Source organism: Microtus pennsylvanicus, chromosome 16 (genome assembly GCF_037038515.1).
Source record: "Microtus pennsylvanicus isolate mMicPen1 chromosome 16, mMicPen1.hap1, whole genome shotgun sequence".
Classification (NCBI taxonomy): domain Eukaryota; kingdom Metazoa; phylum Chordata; class Mammalia; order Rodentia; family Cricetidae; genus Microtus; species Microtus pennsylvanicus.
Window position 1 is genome coordinate 7679440 of NC_134594.1, and position 16133 is coordinate 7695572.

General features: G+C 37.9%; 1 protein-coding gene across 4 annotated transcripts in view; it reads right to left on the reverse strand.

The window, feature by feature from the left end:
* The window catches only part of Atp11b (ATPase phospholipid transporting 11B (putative)), a 91272-nt gene that overhangs the window by 23606 nt on the left and 51533 nt on the right, over positions 1 to 16133 (reverse strand). For all 4 annotated transcript variants that reach the window (XR_012908130.1, XM_075951038.1, XM_075951039.1 and 1 more), the window contains exons 13-21: positions 13151 to 13393; positions 12466 to 12641; positions 12038 to 12106; positions 10046 to 10119; positions 9763 to 9866; positions 8367 to 8548; positions 6957 to 7160; positions 1689 to 1842; positions 26 to 128 (exon numbers count right to left, since the gene is read on the reverse strand). Coding sequence is in view for 3 of the 4 variants with exons in the window: in XM_075951038.1 (XP_075807153.1) it covers positions 26 to 128; positions 1689 to 1842; positions 6957 to 7160; positions 8367 to 8548; positions 9763 to 9866; positions 10046 to 10119; positions 12038 to 12106; positions 12466 to 12641; positions 13151 to 13393 (1309 nt within the window). In the remaining variant the exon portion in view is untranslated. The remainder of the gene's footprint in view (positions 1 to 25; positions 129 to 1688; positions 1843 to 6956; positions 7161 to 8366; positions 8549 to 9762; positions 9867 to 10045; positions 10120 to 12037; positions 12107 to 12465; positions 12642 to 13150; positions 13394 to 16133) is intronic.

A 16133-nucleotide genomic window follows, 5' to 3' on the forward strand; every position in this document is an offset into this window, starting at 1 on the left:
TAAAATTCAAGGAAAAGTCAGTCACCTATGCCAACATGTGCTTCTTGTATCATGCTGACATCATTAGCACCATCACCAACAGCCAATGTTATCGGTTTCTCAGGTGAGATTTTTATCAGTCTTATTACCTGAAAAACACACAATGAATTTATTCTTTGTGATAAGGTTTCAACTCTCTTGTATTTGTGTAACATCTTTCATCTAAGTTTAATAATAAAGTAGTATGGTGGTGAAGACGTCTGAGTTCATGCTGGAACAGTAACACTAAAGTAAAGTTCACTCTTCAAGTGGCATGGAGATTAAGGGTTTAGGAATGTCTTTCACAAGTATTATAACAAAATCCATGTTGTTTTGCATTTTAAGAAAATTTTTAAAATGCACTCTAAAACCTTTAATAACTTATTTAAATAAATAACTATATTTCACGGAAGTATCAAAACAAAATTCTCAAGAAGGAAAATACTCAAAGAAAAGACACCTATTTAGTCTGTTTGGCTAAGTCTCAAGTTTTAAAATATATTAACTCAAGTGAAATTAAACATGCTTCTCTGGAATTTTTTTTTTTTGATTTTTCGAGACAGGGTTTCTCTGTAGCTTTTGGTTCCTGTCCTGGAACTAGCTCTTGTAGACCAGGCTGGCCTCGAACTCACAGAGATCCGCCTGCTTCTGCCTCCCGAGTGCTGGGATTAAAGGCGTGCGCCACCACCGCCCGGCTTCTCTGGAATTTTTTAAAAATATTTTTAAACCTGTGTGTGTGGGGGGTGCACATGAGATGGGGGTCAGAGAAGAACTTTGTGAAGTTCTAGGTAGTGAATCAAGGTCACTGGACTTATCTGATAGTACCTTTATCTACTGACCCTTGGTCTCAGATTCTTGGATGTGTTTTTATAACAGCAGAGACATGTCTATCCTATTTTAATCTCCACAGGCTAGACATACAAATACTATAACAAAATTCCAGGAATCTAAATAAACCTGGATGTCTCTGTGCAAAACAACCAGTTCTTATATTTGTATTGTTAAGGACAGTGTAAGATATTCCTTTAAAAAGTTTATGAGATTATATTTATTTGTTTGTGTATGCATGTGTTCTACATGTATGAGCACACCAAGAGAAGTCAAAGAACAACTTATGGGAGTCTGTTCTCTCTTTCTTCCATGTAAGGCCTGGGGCTGGAACTCAGGTAGTCAGGCTTAGCAGTAGGTGCCTTTACCCGATGAGTGAGCCATCTTGTTGGCCTACTAAGAACATTTTTTGAAGGAAACAGTCCTAAACCTCAAAATATTCCAAACTGTAGGTTTACAAAAAATTGTTTGAGTGGGTTTTCAGTTGAATTCTAGGCATCTGAAATTTAAACATTTCTTGCATACAGCTTTACATATTTGGATGACAAAAAATAGATTGGATTTTAATTTTCCTAATTTATAACTTGACAGCTGCCTCCTCTCCTTCCTCCCTCTGTTCCTCCTCTTCTTGATATTTTGTTAGCCAAGGCTGGCCTCAAACTTTCAATCCTCTTGCCTCAGCCTCTTGGATGCAAGGATGTACAGGTGTGTTGTGTGCCAGTATGCAGAGGTTGGTAACTTTTAACAAAGAATTGTCTTGTTTGGTCTTTCCTTCCTTCCTTTCCTCCCCATTCCTTCCTTTGGAAACTATTTTCAAGGAATTTTTTATGACATATACTTACTTTTGCTTTCTGTAAAGGTGCCATGCGGCAACACAACACAGCTGAGCAGTTTCTGCAAACTTCCATAAACAGCTTTTCATGCTCCCTGAGTGCAAGAGATAAGCTGGTCCCATCTACTACCAGCCCATGCTGAATCACATGGTCTTCTGTAATTCTAGAAAAGAATACAATTATATTCTCTATGTCATACTCTGAAGTCAGATTACTTACTTAATAAAATAAGACTCTTATTGCAAGACAGACAGTTCAACCAGATGAATGATTTGTGTATAAGTGAACAAACTCAGTTGTAGTATCTGAAAGGTGATGAAATACAGCTTTTGAACAAAATGGGAAATGCATACTAACGTTTATAACACATTTACCAAAAAAATATATAGAAGACCTAAAGAAAACACAATTAATGAACGTTAATACTTGTATAATATTATCAAAACTCTATCTTCTTTATGATTTTCAGTATTTTTAAGTAGACATTAATTTTTAAATATTTTTACTATGTTTTATTTACTTATTGTTTATATATATGTGTGTAGAGACAGAGGACAACGTGAAAGAGATGGTTTCTCTTGAGTCGCTGAGCTCACATAGTCAGGCTTGGTAACTGGTACATTTACCCACTGAGTCATCTCACTGGTACAACATAACTTTTAATAACCAAGAAATAATTTCAGAAGGTATATATAAATTATCTTGAGCAGTTAATTTCTCCCTGACAATATTCTTAACTACTAACTCACCACAAAGGTGTTCACAGGCTCTCAAAGTTGAAGGGTCTAGTAATAGGAATAAACAATATAAAATTGTAAGCCTAAAGAAATGGGAACAGACCATCGTCAGCTTTGGATTAACTTTCAACAATTGTTTCCTTAGCTTGTGACAGGCAGCTCAATAGCTCTCAGCAGCTAGGGGGTTAGGCTTTTTTTTTTTTTATATGATAACCGCTCTGCCACTTACAGCTGACAACTGCTGTGGACCAAAGTTAACTTTTAGTAGAAGTTTGTACATGATTCTTGGCATCCATTCCATCCTATAAACTCTGAGCAAAAGCTCCTCTGTGACTTTACATTTTGCATGATTTCGTATCCTTCCCTGCTCTGGGAAACTGGTTGTGACAGAAAAAGCTGTTAAGTTGTTGCAAACACTATTAACTGTGAAGGAAATCTACAGGCCTATGTAAACTGTTATCAAAAATTGTAAATCTTAAATTGCAGTATGTCTCTGAGCTTGACTTCTAAGTTATAAAAATTTATTTTTCCATTCCTAATGCTTAGTTCTTGTTATAAAAGGGGGCCCCAAACAAATCCCATTGCCACAGTTTCAGAAGCCCACACTCAGGCTGTGGTCCTAAGTTAACTGGTAAGCTTTTTGTGCCCTACAGTGACTTTTTTTTTTCTTTTGGAATAAGTTTGTTTCTGGTTTCACAGACTTTGGTGGTAAGTACCCCATTTTTTTGCATGCCTCTGACCCAACAAAAATAACAAGATTTCCAAGATGACGTGCCTTCTATATTTAAGCAAAGATTTGTCTAGAAGTTATACTGGTGGCAATAAAGAATGTGAGCTCTCAGCTTCCTGCTGCCATGCTATCCTTGCAATTATGGACTCTTACCCTCTGGAACCATCAACCCAAATAGCCTTATTCTCCTATATGGCACCTTGGTCATGATGCTTCATCACAGCAATGGAAAAGTAAATAGGAGAATGGGATGTTGCTATGAAGAACATGACTATGTTGGATTTTTGTTTGCTTGTTTTTGAAGGACTGTGAAAGACTTTGGAACTTGGGACTAGAAAAGCAGTTCAATGCTGTAATCAGAGCTCAGAAGGCCTTCCTACTAGGAGCCTGGAAGATGGTTCTGCTGAAAGCAAAGCAGACTAAGGGTTGAATCAAGAGGCTCCAGATGGAAGCAAGGACTTTAACAGCAACGTGGCTAGAGGGTACACCTGTGTTATTTTGGCAAAGAAACTGGCTGCCTTCTGTCTGTGTCCTTAGAAAATATCTATGAATAAATTAAAAAGTAATGGACTAATTTCTTAGGTGGGGGAAATGTCAAGACTGAATAGCATGAGTCTGTACTATGGTTATTAATGATAATACATCTACAGATCAACAATGAAAAAGAGTCAAGTGGGGCAGAAAGGAACACAAAATGTAGAGTTTGGAGAAAAACATTAGGAAGCTTAATGTTACAACAAAGACATTTAATGGAAAAGAGGCTACAGTTATTAAGGAGATTGGTATCATTAAGGAGAGGCGTGCTATGCACCGAAATAAAGAGAAGGTGCCCTCAGGGTGAGAACCCACCCAGGTAAGCTTCAAACCTATGAAAGATGCTTGAGGCACTTTCTGGTACTAAGAAGAAACTGAATAAGCAGCTGCTCTGTGATTCAAGGGAGTCAGGATCCACCTCAAGATGGCTTTGGAAGTTGGATTTGTAGTGCATGTTGTTATGATTATGCTGGGAGTGGATGGAGCTTGTCTCTTAAAGGGATAGGGTACTGACAGGGAAGGCCAGCATAATTATAACATATGTAGTGTTAACTTTAGAGGCACAATGCATTCAAGAGTGGAGGAGTTATAGATTCTTTCTCCATGGTTTCTGAGATGTCCTGGGCCCAGACAAAATGTGGCCTTACTTGCAAGAAGGCCCTGAGAGGACAAGAGAATATGTGACTTCACTGCATGAAGCTGTGGAAGCAAAACCAACATTGCATAGGAGACTCCCAGATGTTGGAGGTACCAGAGACATAGGATATCTGCCAAGAAGAGATGTCTAAGAGGAACAGAAGCAACCCCAGAGAGAGATTTATGTTGTATGTAGCAAAGCTGAAAGCGTAGAGCCATCTAAGTCCTTTGAGATCAGAATAGTGTTACAGGATTAGGAGCTTGCCCTGCTGTGTTTCAGTCTTGATTTGATCCAGTATTTCCTCACTATGCCCCACTCTTCCCTTTGGAATGTAAACGTATATTCTGCGCCACGTGCTAGAAGTATGTAATTTGCTTTCTGAGTTTTATAGGGGCTTACAATTAAAAAGTTTACCTTGAGTTTCAGAAGAGACTGGACTTGTAAAGAGTTCAGACTACGAAAGACTATAGGGACTTTTGAAGTGGGACTAAATGTATTTTGCATTGTTTATATGGGGATCAAGGAGTGAAATGTGGTAGTTTGAATACAAAATGTCCCCCAAAGGCTTGGGGATTAACGAACTGGGTCCCCAGATAGTGGCCCTATTTGGGGAGGTTTAGGAGGGGCCGGCTTGCTCTATGAAGCACATCATTGGAGACAAGTTAGAGAGGTTAATGATGTGCACCATTCCTTGTTTTCTCCTCCTTCACGCCTGCAGCAAAGGATAGGAGTACTTAGCTTCCTGCCTCGGCTGCCATGTTGTCCCCACCATTATGGATTCAGCCTGTGACACTGTAATACCAAAATATTGTAAGCCAAAATATCACCCCTCTCTCTGCCCCCCCCCCAAAAAAAAAGAAAGAAAGAAAAGAAAAAGAAATTTTATTTGAGAAAATCATCCTGGTATTGTCCTGAAAATTTTCACTCTGTTAGCTAGCTTTCATCGTGCTAGAAGGTACCCCGTAGGCCAGTACAGGAGAAAAGCCTTTAGTGGTATTGCCCACCTGTATGCTATAATACTGACATACCAGGGAAGACGTGTTCCTGTTAACATGACAGTTATGGGGGTAACCAACCACTTTTGGATTAGAGTTGAAGTCTTCTCCACAAGAGGGACTTGTACTGTGAACCTGGTCAAAAGTCCTCCACTTGAGTGGGGATGGTGGGATTGACACAGATATAGTAAGCGCTCAGTGGTCACCTCTTCTCAGCACTATGGCCACTATGAGTTATGAGTGTCTGCATTAACTAACTTCTGACCACTGCAGAGAGAAGTTTCTATTTTCAAGGTTGAATGTAGTGTTAACCTGAGGGTGTAAACAGATATTTAGAAGGCAGTTTGACCTCCCTAGCTGAGGACATTTGGCCCAGATATATACCACTGTTAAGAGTAAGGCTGATCCAAGGCTCTCTCAGGGCCCTGTTGAAAGGACAAAGGGAACCCTAGTTCTGTGTCCTTGCGTGAATTAAGGTTTTGTTTCCTGGGAACTTGGCTCCCTCCCCATAACCTGCAAGAGACTGGAGAGTTACCAATTCCATGGTCGCTGTGTGCTCAATCTGTGACACACTTGAGAAATCCTGTGTTCATCCCTTTTATGCAAGTTTCTACTGACCCTGTCCCAGCCTCCACCACTCTCCTTCCCCCATGCCCACAAACTGTATAGAAGAGGCTGCACTTCTTAATAAACTTGCTTGGTATCAGACACAGCTTGTGAGAGACTTGACCTCAGCTTTCCTGTCTTCTCATCTCCTGGTCATCCCATTTGGAACCATTGCTGAAGAACAACCTGCTGGTCTAAGTCATATTGCTCCTACATTGATAGAAGACTTATTTCCCATACAAGTACACTACATATTCATCCATGTTCATTGCTGCTCTATTCATAATAGCCAGGACATGGAAACAGCATATATACCCATCAACTGATGAAAAATAATGAAAATGAGGTAACTATTTACAATGGAATCTTATTCATCTTTAAGAAAAATTAAATTTTCCTCTATAGAGAGTTCTCTTAAGATCTGTAACCCATTTTAAAATTGTATTGTTCAGCCGAGCGATGGTGGCGCACGCCTTTAATCCCAGCACTCGGGAGGCAGAGGCAGGTGGATCTCTGTGAGTTCGAGACCAGCCTGGTCGACAGAGCTAGTTCCAGGACAGGCTCCAAAGCCACAGAGAAACCCTGTCTCGAAAAACCAAAAAAAAAAAAAAAAAAAATTGTATTGTTTGTTTGATATCTAGTTTCTTGAGTTATATATTTTGGATATTAGTTTCTATTGGTTGTGAAGTTGGTAAAAAAAAAAATCTTTTCTCATTCTGTAAGGTGTCACTTTATCCAGTTAATGGTGTCTTTTGCCTTACAGAAGCTTTTCAATATTAATTGTTGCTCTTAGTGCCTGTGCTACCAGTGTTCTGTTCAAAAAGTTGTCTCCTGTGGCAATGCATTCCTGTCTTCCCCACTTTCTCTTCTAACAGGTTCAGTGTATCTAACTTATGTTAAGGTCTCTAATCCATACACACAAAATCAAAATTTAAAAGTGTTTTTAAATTACAAATTAAATTAAAAATTTTTTTTAGCTATGGGTTGATGAAAGCAAGAAGTGGCAAGCTGGCCTGCAGACACTGCCTGCCATCTTACCTCCTGGCAAGCTGCCTCAACTGTTCAGCACATCCACTGTCTGACTTCTGGTTGATGAGTTCGAGGATATTCATAGCTCTATGAAAATGTCCGCATGATAAGCTCACACTAACAGCTGTTTCATGTTTGTCTCCTGTAAGCACCCATACTTTGATACCAGCCATTCTCAATGCTTCAATAGTTTCTCGAACTTTATCTTGTAGTCTAAAAAATAAAAAAACAAAAATGGTAGAGAAAAATACTCCTGTAGCCTAGGTTAAGTATAAGCTACGCAGTACAGATAAAGTATACTCTTTATAGGAATGTTACAGTACATCAACATGACTGAGATTTTCTTTCATTATTCAGGAAACAAGAATAAACTACTAGCAGCCATCAAGTTAGAAGAAAACCAATGAGTTAAAATAGTCCTCATAAACCCATCTTACTGGGAAGTGGTATTGGGAGGAGCCTGAACTGAGGCCTGGAGCATGCGAGGCAAGAAATGTGCCACTAGTAAGTCTAAAATTTTAAGCAAAGATTTCCTCTCACCCCACCCAGTAACAGAGGAGTTAAGGAGAGGTAAGCATGCAGCATACACAGAAGTCTAGGCATGACATCCTGAATTCAGGGCTTCTGCTTTTAGATGAGTCCCTACAGTTTTCCGTTTAAACATCACACTCTAAAATCTAATGAAAATCCCCATTTAAAATATTAATACCTTTGTAGATACAGGGGACAGAAGAAAACAACAGGTTTAATTTATAAAAATCCATTTGACTCAATAAAATTAAATTTAAGAAGCTAAAATTGATACAGATACTGGGTTAAAAAAAAGCAAACAAGTTGCAAGGCATTTATATGCTAATAGAGGAGAAAAATGTTTAAACAAATAATTTAATATAGCATCAAAAAGTAGGCAATAAACAGAATGTTCATAAAGAAGAACATTTTCAATCATCTTAGCTGTCAGAAAAGGCCTTCTTGGATGAGGGCTTGTTATGAGTACCTTATTCACAAATGCCCTGGAAAAGAAGAATCATCCAGGCAGAAGGCAAAGCCTTGCCAAGGAACAAAGGCATGAACACAACACTTTCAGTTCGAGGTATTCAGGAGCCCAACAGTCAGTGTGGCATTATTGAAGCATAGGGCAGACTGGGCAGTAGTGGGTGAGGATGGAGAGGTAAGTGAATGTTTGAGGATGGCATGGCACACTGACTAAGGAATAGTAAAACGGAAGAATAATACAAGTGTTCCCTGTATCTGTTTCAAAGATCTAATGATGGAATAAAACAGCATTATTCTGAGTAGAAAAATGAAAGCTTTAGTTTCTACTTTGTTACAGAATGGCAATTAACAGTATTTATTTTATTATATTAGAAGCATTTGACAAAACATTACAAAATGCTACTGCCTACTTCTGATACTTGCCTGTCTTCCACTGCTGTAGCTCCTAGCAGTATCAGGTCTTTCTCAATGTACTGGAAGGCATCAGCCAGCTTCTCTTCCCGTCGCTGCAAGGCAGTCCTGGCCTCAAACAGGCGCCTATCTATGTCATCATACTCTTTAGCGGTAAACTGTCTATACGCTATACATAGTGTCCGCAGTCCTTTCTAAAAGAAAAGAAGATTCACAACCCGACTTTAAAGACTGTCATTTTATCTTCACCTATGAACTGGAACTACACAAACTTAGGAATCTGTATTTGACTAATGAAGTCTGTACTGACTACTTGATTATATGGGCCTCAAATTTTCTTAATCTCTGAAAATTAGTGCCTGAATCTAAATACTTCTCACTATTTATTTTCCTTAGAAAGGCCGAAAATAAATGTTCTAGCAATAAACTTGGAAACAGTGGATTTTAAAATACCATGACTATGTTTAGCAAATTTCTAAATAGTACCATTTCCTGATTTGTAAGTAACTCTCATAATTAACATTTAAGGCTCCATCAGATACTAACATGTACTAATTAATTCCCTCTACAGTAAGTATATGTGGATACTACTCTAGATAGTGAAGTCTTTGCTGCTGGATATTACAGTGGATAGGTCACAGGCAACTGCAAACCAGCAACAGCAGTAGGTGAGTATGCAGCAGGTATATAACTAGGTCAGATTTTAACTTCATTTTTATCTTTTGAAAAGTTGCCAAATTGTTCAAAGGCTAATGATTTATACCATGTGTACAATCTCTAGTTTCTCCACACCCCTGGAATAACTCCTATTCCTTTAGTAGGTCCCTTTCTGTCATTCTAGTATGTCCTCAACCACTGAGACATACCCTCACTTTTTTTTCTTTAAAAGTCAGGATCTAAAAAAAAAAAAAAGTCAGGATCTAATGATGTTGTCCCATTTGCTCTTGAATTTCTGGGCTCAAGCTTTTGTCTGGTTTCTGCCTCATACCACTGGCCCAGGATAAACTGTGGACAAGGGGAAGGGAAGGAGCGGGAAGACAATGATGGGGAAAGGAAAAGAGAAAGAATAGAGACAAGCCATTCAGAGATGAAACCCAAGGATTTGTGCCTCACTCCAGGCGCCAAATACTCAAATTTTTTTTTCAATTTTTAAGGATATAGTTTGAGTGGTACACACAGCCAGAAGTTCCTAAAACATCAGGTTGGAAGAGAGTTACGTGTTACCACATTAAAAATCAGTTTTTACAAGAATAAAGAGTCAACATTTAATGCAAAAGAACTAAGAACTATAGAATTTCCAGAACATGGATGATCTATTAAAGAGACAAAACCTCAACCATTTCACAAACATATTTTTAAAGTTTGTTTTTAATTTTTTTATGCTTAAATAACAGCTATCTCTACTTACCAAAGCAAATTCATCTACATGAATTCTGGTTTTTGCTATTTCTCCACCTATACATTTAGGGAGAATTGAAGATTCTGCTCCTTTAGCAAATAAAAGCTTCTCACCTGAAAGAAAAAAAAATTTCCAGGAGAGAATTCTATAATGATATGTAAGCAATCAATGTTGTAAGTTGACAACAGGCTCCCTCATAAACATGTCTTCAGAATGGGCCTTACTTTTTATTCTTTGGTAATCAAGTTCTATATTAGGTAAACAAATATTCATAAAAGCTTAGATTGGTTACCTGAAGGTGCTTGAACAATTACACTCATTCTCCTACGATCTGAATCAAATTCCAGAATATGAAGCAATTTGTACCTGAAAATTAAGAAAGATAATCCTTAATTTTTAGAGTAATAATGTGACCATTTGGAAAGAATAAAAGATAAAATACGAGTTTAAAGTAAGAAACTAGAACTGCATTTTCATGAGGATAGGCTCTAAATAGTCGATAACAGTACGAGACATGAGGGAGATGACATCATGTACTCAACAACTAACATCTACTACATAGACTTTGGGTCTGTAATTAAATCCCACAGAAGCCAAGACGAAGACTACTAGAGAGATTAATATTCAAGAAGCTGCTGTGCAGCAGAGAAGAACTGGGACTCACATCTGCCCAGGTGACTGACTCGCCATCATTTCCTGTCCTAACACATCTCACCAGGTCTCCCTTTATGCAGTCTTTCAAGTTTGTCAGCAATGATTCTGAACTTGGGCAGGTGTGAGGGTGGAGGTCAGGCAGCAAATGCTTCTAGGGAACTGAGGGAAAACTTATGAGGATAACTGAGTGGGGCTTGACAATTTTTCCAGAAGAGAATTCTATAATGATATGTAAGCAATCAAAGTTCTAAGTTGACAACATGTTCCCTCATGAAAGTAGCTTCAGAATGGGCCTGACTTCTTTAGTGTAAAAAAGCAGAGCAAGGACTGAGGTACACAAGCAACGGGAAAGAGGACGAGTAGATTGGTGTCCTGAATGCTTGAGCATAAGTTCATAGGCAGCACAAGGGAACTGGGGTGTGCTAGGGTGCAGCTTTATGGCACAGTGTTTGCTTAACATTCCTGAGACACTGGTTTTGATCCCCAGTATTACAAAAACAAGGATAAAAAAAAAAGCTTTCTTCATCCGATGACCTATGGAATCACAACCTCAAGAGTGTTTAAATATATAAGCAAATTCAGTAAACAGTAAACTAAAGTACAGTATACGGTTGCAATTGTGATGAGATAGAATATAATAATGCCATTACTCTAGAGAAGTGGTTAGCAAGTGTTTTAGTAGAGAATCAGATAACTTTAGACTTTACAGGCCATATGTATCTCTCTGCTGTATATTAGGACTTATTCTTGCATGCAAGGCAAACTATATCCCCAGCCTTTCTTTTCCTTTCTCAATTTTGAGATAGGGTTTTACCAGATTTCCTGGGCTAGTCTCACTGTGGCCTATGCAGGTCTTTAACTTGTGACCATCTGGCTATAGCCTCCATTCTACCAGAGTCATTTTATTCTTTCTCCTTCTTTCCCTTATTGGAAGACACAAGTTTCTGTCTTGCCCAGTTCCACAGCCATTCAGTCCCAACAAAACACACAGAGGCTTATATTAATTATAAACTGTATGGCCTATTAGCTCAGGTTTATTATTTTTTTCATTTTTGTTTGTTCTGAGACAGGGTTTCTCTGGAGCCTGTCCTGGAACTAGCTCTTGTAGACGAGGCTGGCCTCGAACTCACAGAGATCCACCTGCCTCTGCCTCCTGAGTGCTGAGATTAAAGGCTGCACCACCTCTGCCTGGCTCAGGCTTATTATTAACTAGCTCTTAGAACTTAAATTAACCCATAATTCTTATCTATGCTTAGCTATGTGGCTTGGTACCTTACTCAGTATGGCATTTTCATCTTGCTTTCACTGTGTCTGGATGGTAAAGTCTGCATCTGGGAAGAGTACTTCCTCTTCCCAGAATTCTCCTTAGTCTTGTTATCCCTCTTATACTTTCTGCCTGGCTACTGACCAATCAGCATTTTATTAAACCAAAACAAGTGAAAAATCTTTACAGGGTAAAAGAGCTTTATCTCACACCCTTGCTCTCTTTTTCTTTCTTAAACAACTCTAAATGTAATAGATCATAGGCTATCCAAAAACAGACTGAGGGACAAAACTGGCCTATAGGCCATAATTTGTTGATTCCTATCCTATAGTTATTATGGACTATAACATATTTGAAAGAATTTACCTTTCCAGTCTTCCAAGTACTTTAACCTCCATACTTTCTTCAGAAATGCCTATAAATATGATACCAGCTCTAGGAATAAGAGGAACAAAGAAATTATAATACTTAAAGGAAAATATTTCATATTTTACATTATACCTTTATAATTTGGCTTGAATGACGGTACATGAATTGAAAGTTTAAGGAGTATTTATGGTACTGCCTTTGAATAATATGACACTATTCTTAAGAACATGACACGTCAGACTATATCCAAAATAATGCAAAGTATTTTTACAAGTTTTTCAAGTAGAATTCATATTAAATACTTTTTAAAAGATCATTTAAAACAACCTTAAATTTACATTTGAGAACTTTATATGACATCTCTAATTTTCTAGCATTTATTTCAAGAGTATTCTTGGAGGATCAGAAAAATCAAGCTCAGTCACCTTGCTGCAGCCTCCACTAGAGCCTTTTCATCTGGTGAAGATGCATAGTACTCCAGCTGTGCAGGTGCTAGGTTGGACTGCCAGGGACCATCCCCAATGCCATCAGTTTGAACACTGCTGATCTGTACAGTATGGCAAAGACTGACTGCTTTAAAGAAGAGGTCATGTTCTTTCATCTGCAGAAACATAACATTCATGACCAAAGCACATTTCCAACACCATATAGGAAACCAGACATAAAACCTTGTGAGCTGAAACAAGATTGCAAAGACCTGGAATGCCTGAGTAAGAGCCGCAAACTTTGCATTTCAATCTCACACTGTTTTAGGAGCCCTTGGTTAAGTGCATATTTTTAGACAGCCTACACAAACTGCAAGCTAGGGAGACGATGTCCTTGTGAAAAAGTAAGGCCTTAGGAAGAAAAAAATACATTTTTCCCCCTCATTTTACTTCTAGGTAGTAATAACATTTACTAACTAATGAGCTAAGGCATTGAAGATGCTCAATAATGACAAACTAAACTGGGCTGTAACTACGGTCTCAGAATAGTGTTTTGTGGTACTAAATCAAGACATCTATTTCAAATACATGCTTCTTGCTTCACTGATAGAAATTTCCCGCGTCCACCTATTGAAGAGAATTAATTCATATAAAACCCATAATTACTAATTCGAAAGTTGCTTACTAGTTCAGTTTCACTTTCAGGACTGGTTCTAAAAGAAGAACTGGTTGTGACATGTGTTGAGTTGTTGAGATGCGATAAACTACCAAGGTAAGATAAGCTTTCTTCTGCAGAGTCTGGGGTTGGTCCTTCAGGTACAAGTTTACCATTGACTTCTTGGTATTTCAGGCCATTAATTGAACATTCTCGAAACTGCATTTCATTTTCTGTCAGTGTCCCAGTTTTATCTGTAAACACATATTCCACCTAGAGAAAGAGAACAAAAAAAAACTTTGTGATCATGGGTCAGTGTTGAACAAGAAAACTTTTTCCTGTTTTCTAAAGTCTAGTTTATTAACATCAATATACCAAAGCCAAGATTCTTACAATCTAAGAAGTTATTATTGATGTAAAAATAAAACAAATGAAAATATATAAAATTTATACATACTTTTTGATATATGTTGATTTGCAGAGGTGACTGAGAGTAAGGTTGAGAATTTCACATCTATCTCTCGGTTGAGCTACATTTAAAATAGTATGACTTGACACTTACACTGAAGTAAGCGTAGAAGGAATGCTTACTAACCTAGACAATAAACAGAGGCCAGGAGAGATGGTATAAAAACAGGAAAGAAAATAATGACAGCAACACAAAATGTTGGAGATGAGAAGTAGTTTATAAAGGACAGAGGAAGTTAATACTGAGGACAGGAAACAGAGTGAAAAAGATAAATGTTAAAAATGATGTGTTTCAAAAGGAATGCAAGACAAATTATATTACTGCTCTTGGGGGCTGATCCACGAAGATGAACTCTGAACGAGAAGCATACATCAGTGAAGTCTTGACAGCAAATTAGTGGTGAGGATTTGATTACTATAATGATGGGAGAAAAGTCTTCTAAAAAGACAAACAGTGAAGCTGGAGAGAACAACAATTGCTGCTCCAACAAGAAGAGCGACGCCCATGCATGACAGCAACCCCAGCATTGAGGGAAACAGGGAAGATCGGTAGGGCTTGCTGACTGCCAACCAGCTGAAAACCCCAAGCTCTAGGTTCATGGGGAAAGGCTTGTCTCAAAAGGAACAAAGTGGAGATTGATAGGGGAGGACCCTCTCTAGCCTCCATATGTACACACAGAGAAATGCACCCCCAATCTCTCTCTCTCTCTCTCTCTCTCTCTCACACACACACACACACACACATACACACACATATTCAAAACAAAAATAAAAATACAAATAAAAAGTAGAAAGAGGCAGACATCACAAGAAAACAAAAGCAAAGCAAACTACAGACCATTATTTCTCATGAATATATATGCACATACATTTTCAGAATGTATAAAAAGGATTATATATCATAAGTATATGAGACGTCTCAGAAGTCCAATTATTACCTTGATATGTACAAATTACCAGATTGATGTGTTATTTATTCTATTAATAAAATGACCATCTCAACAGATACAGAAAAATCACTTGATAAAAATCCAATACTCTTTATGATAAAAACACTTAACATACTATGATAAAAGCTTCTTCAAAACTTAGTAATATCATACTGAGTGATTTCTTCCTATCAGCAGAGATATAAGACAAGGCTGTCTGTTCTCATATGTTTTATTCAACATTGTACTAAAATTTCTAGTCAGGAAAAAGAAGTGAGTTATCTGATTGGGGAAAAAGAGACAAAGTTATCTCCATTTGCATATCAAATAAACTTACATATACATCATCCAAGGGAATTTACTTTAAAAAAATCTATTAGCACTAATAAATAAGTTTAATGAGATTCCAGGATAAAAGATCAACGTGCAAAATCAAAGAATTAAAGTGAGAAAATTGTTTTAACCAAGAAATAAAGAGTAATAAGAAACTGTACTTTAATGTCTATACTGTTGGGGACAATAAAGGTAACACAATATTTGAGACATAGGAAATGTCTACTACATAAAATAATTTATTGCACATAGGCCACTATCAGTCTACATATATAATTTTAGCTACAGGGAAGGCTGAGACAGGAAAGTCATTTGGCTCAGGTTTGTTTGTTCGTTTTGAGAAAGGGTCTCACTATGTAACTCTGGCTGTTTTGGAACTCATTATGGAGAATAGGCTGCCCTCGAACTCACAGAGATCCTCCTGCCTCTGCTTTGGTTAAAGGTAGTGTAAGATGAGCTCAGAAGTTTAAACATAGATTGGGCATCAAGAAGTGGGGCCCCATCTCAAAAAGAAAACAAAAAAGGCAAACCCAAATTATACATGGGGACAGGGCAGGTAGATTCTAGATTAACTGACACCTTTGAATACAGAGAGAGAAAAAATATATTTATGAAGACTTGTTTGAAGTATACAAAACTAAGCAAGGAAAGAAACAGCAATTAACTCCAGAGGAAATAAAATACATAAAGAAAACATAATTATAGTACTACAAAGAAAAACTAGAAAGAAAGGTGTTTGGAAACAATATTATGAGTCATAATGTAAATATTTATTGGATGTCAAATTGTAACAACACTAGAGTAGGCAAAGTGGGCAAGGTTTTGGATATGTGTACAAAATGGTAAAGTAATAGTTTCCCCCTGTTGTCCCTCCCCTCTTAAAAGATCGATCGATCTATCTATCTATCTATCTATCTATCTATCTATCTATCTATCTATCTATCTATCTATCATCTATCTATCTATGAGATAGGGTTCCCCTGTGCAACTGTCCTGGCACTCGCTCTGTAGACCAGGCTGGCCTCAAACTCACAGAGATCCACCTGCCTCTGCCTCCCGAGTGCTGGGATTAAAGATGTGCACCACAACTGCCTGGCAAATTAATTTTTTTAATGATGCATATGCATGAGAGTGTGTGTGATGGAGGAAGGTCATTGGTTAAATAAAAAGAAACTGCTTGGTCCTCATTGGTTAGAAGATAGGTGGGAGGAGTAAACAGAACGGAGTGCTGGGGGAAGAGGAAGTGAGCTCAGACTCGACAGCTCTCCTCTCCGGAGCAGACG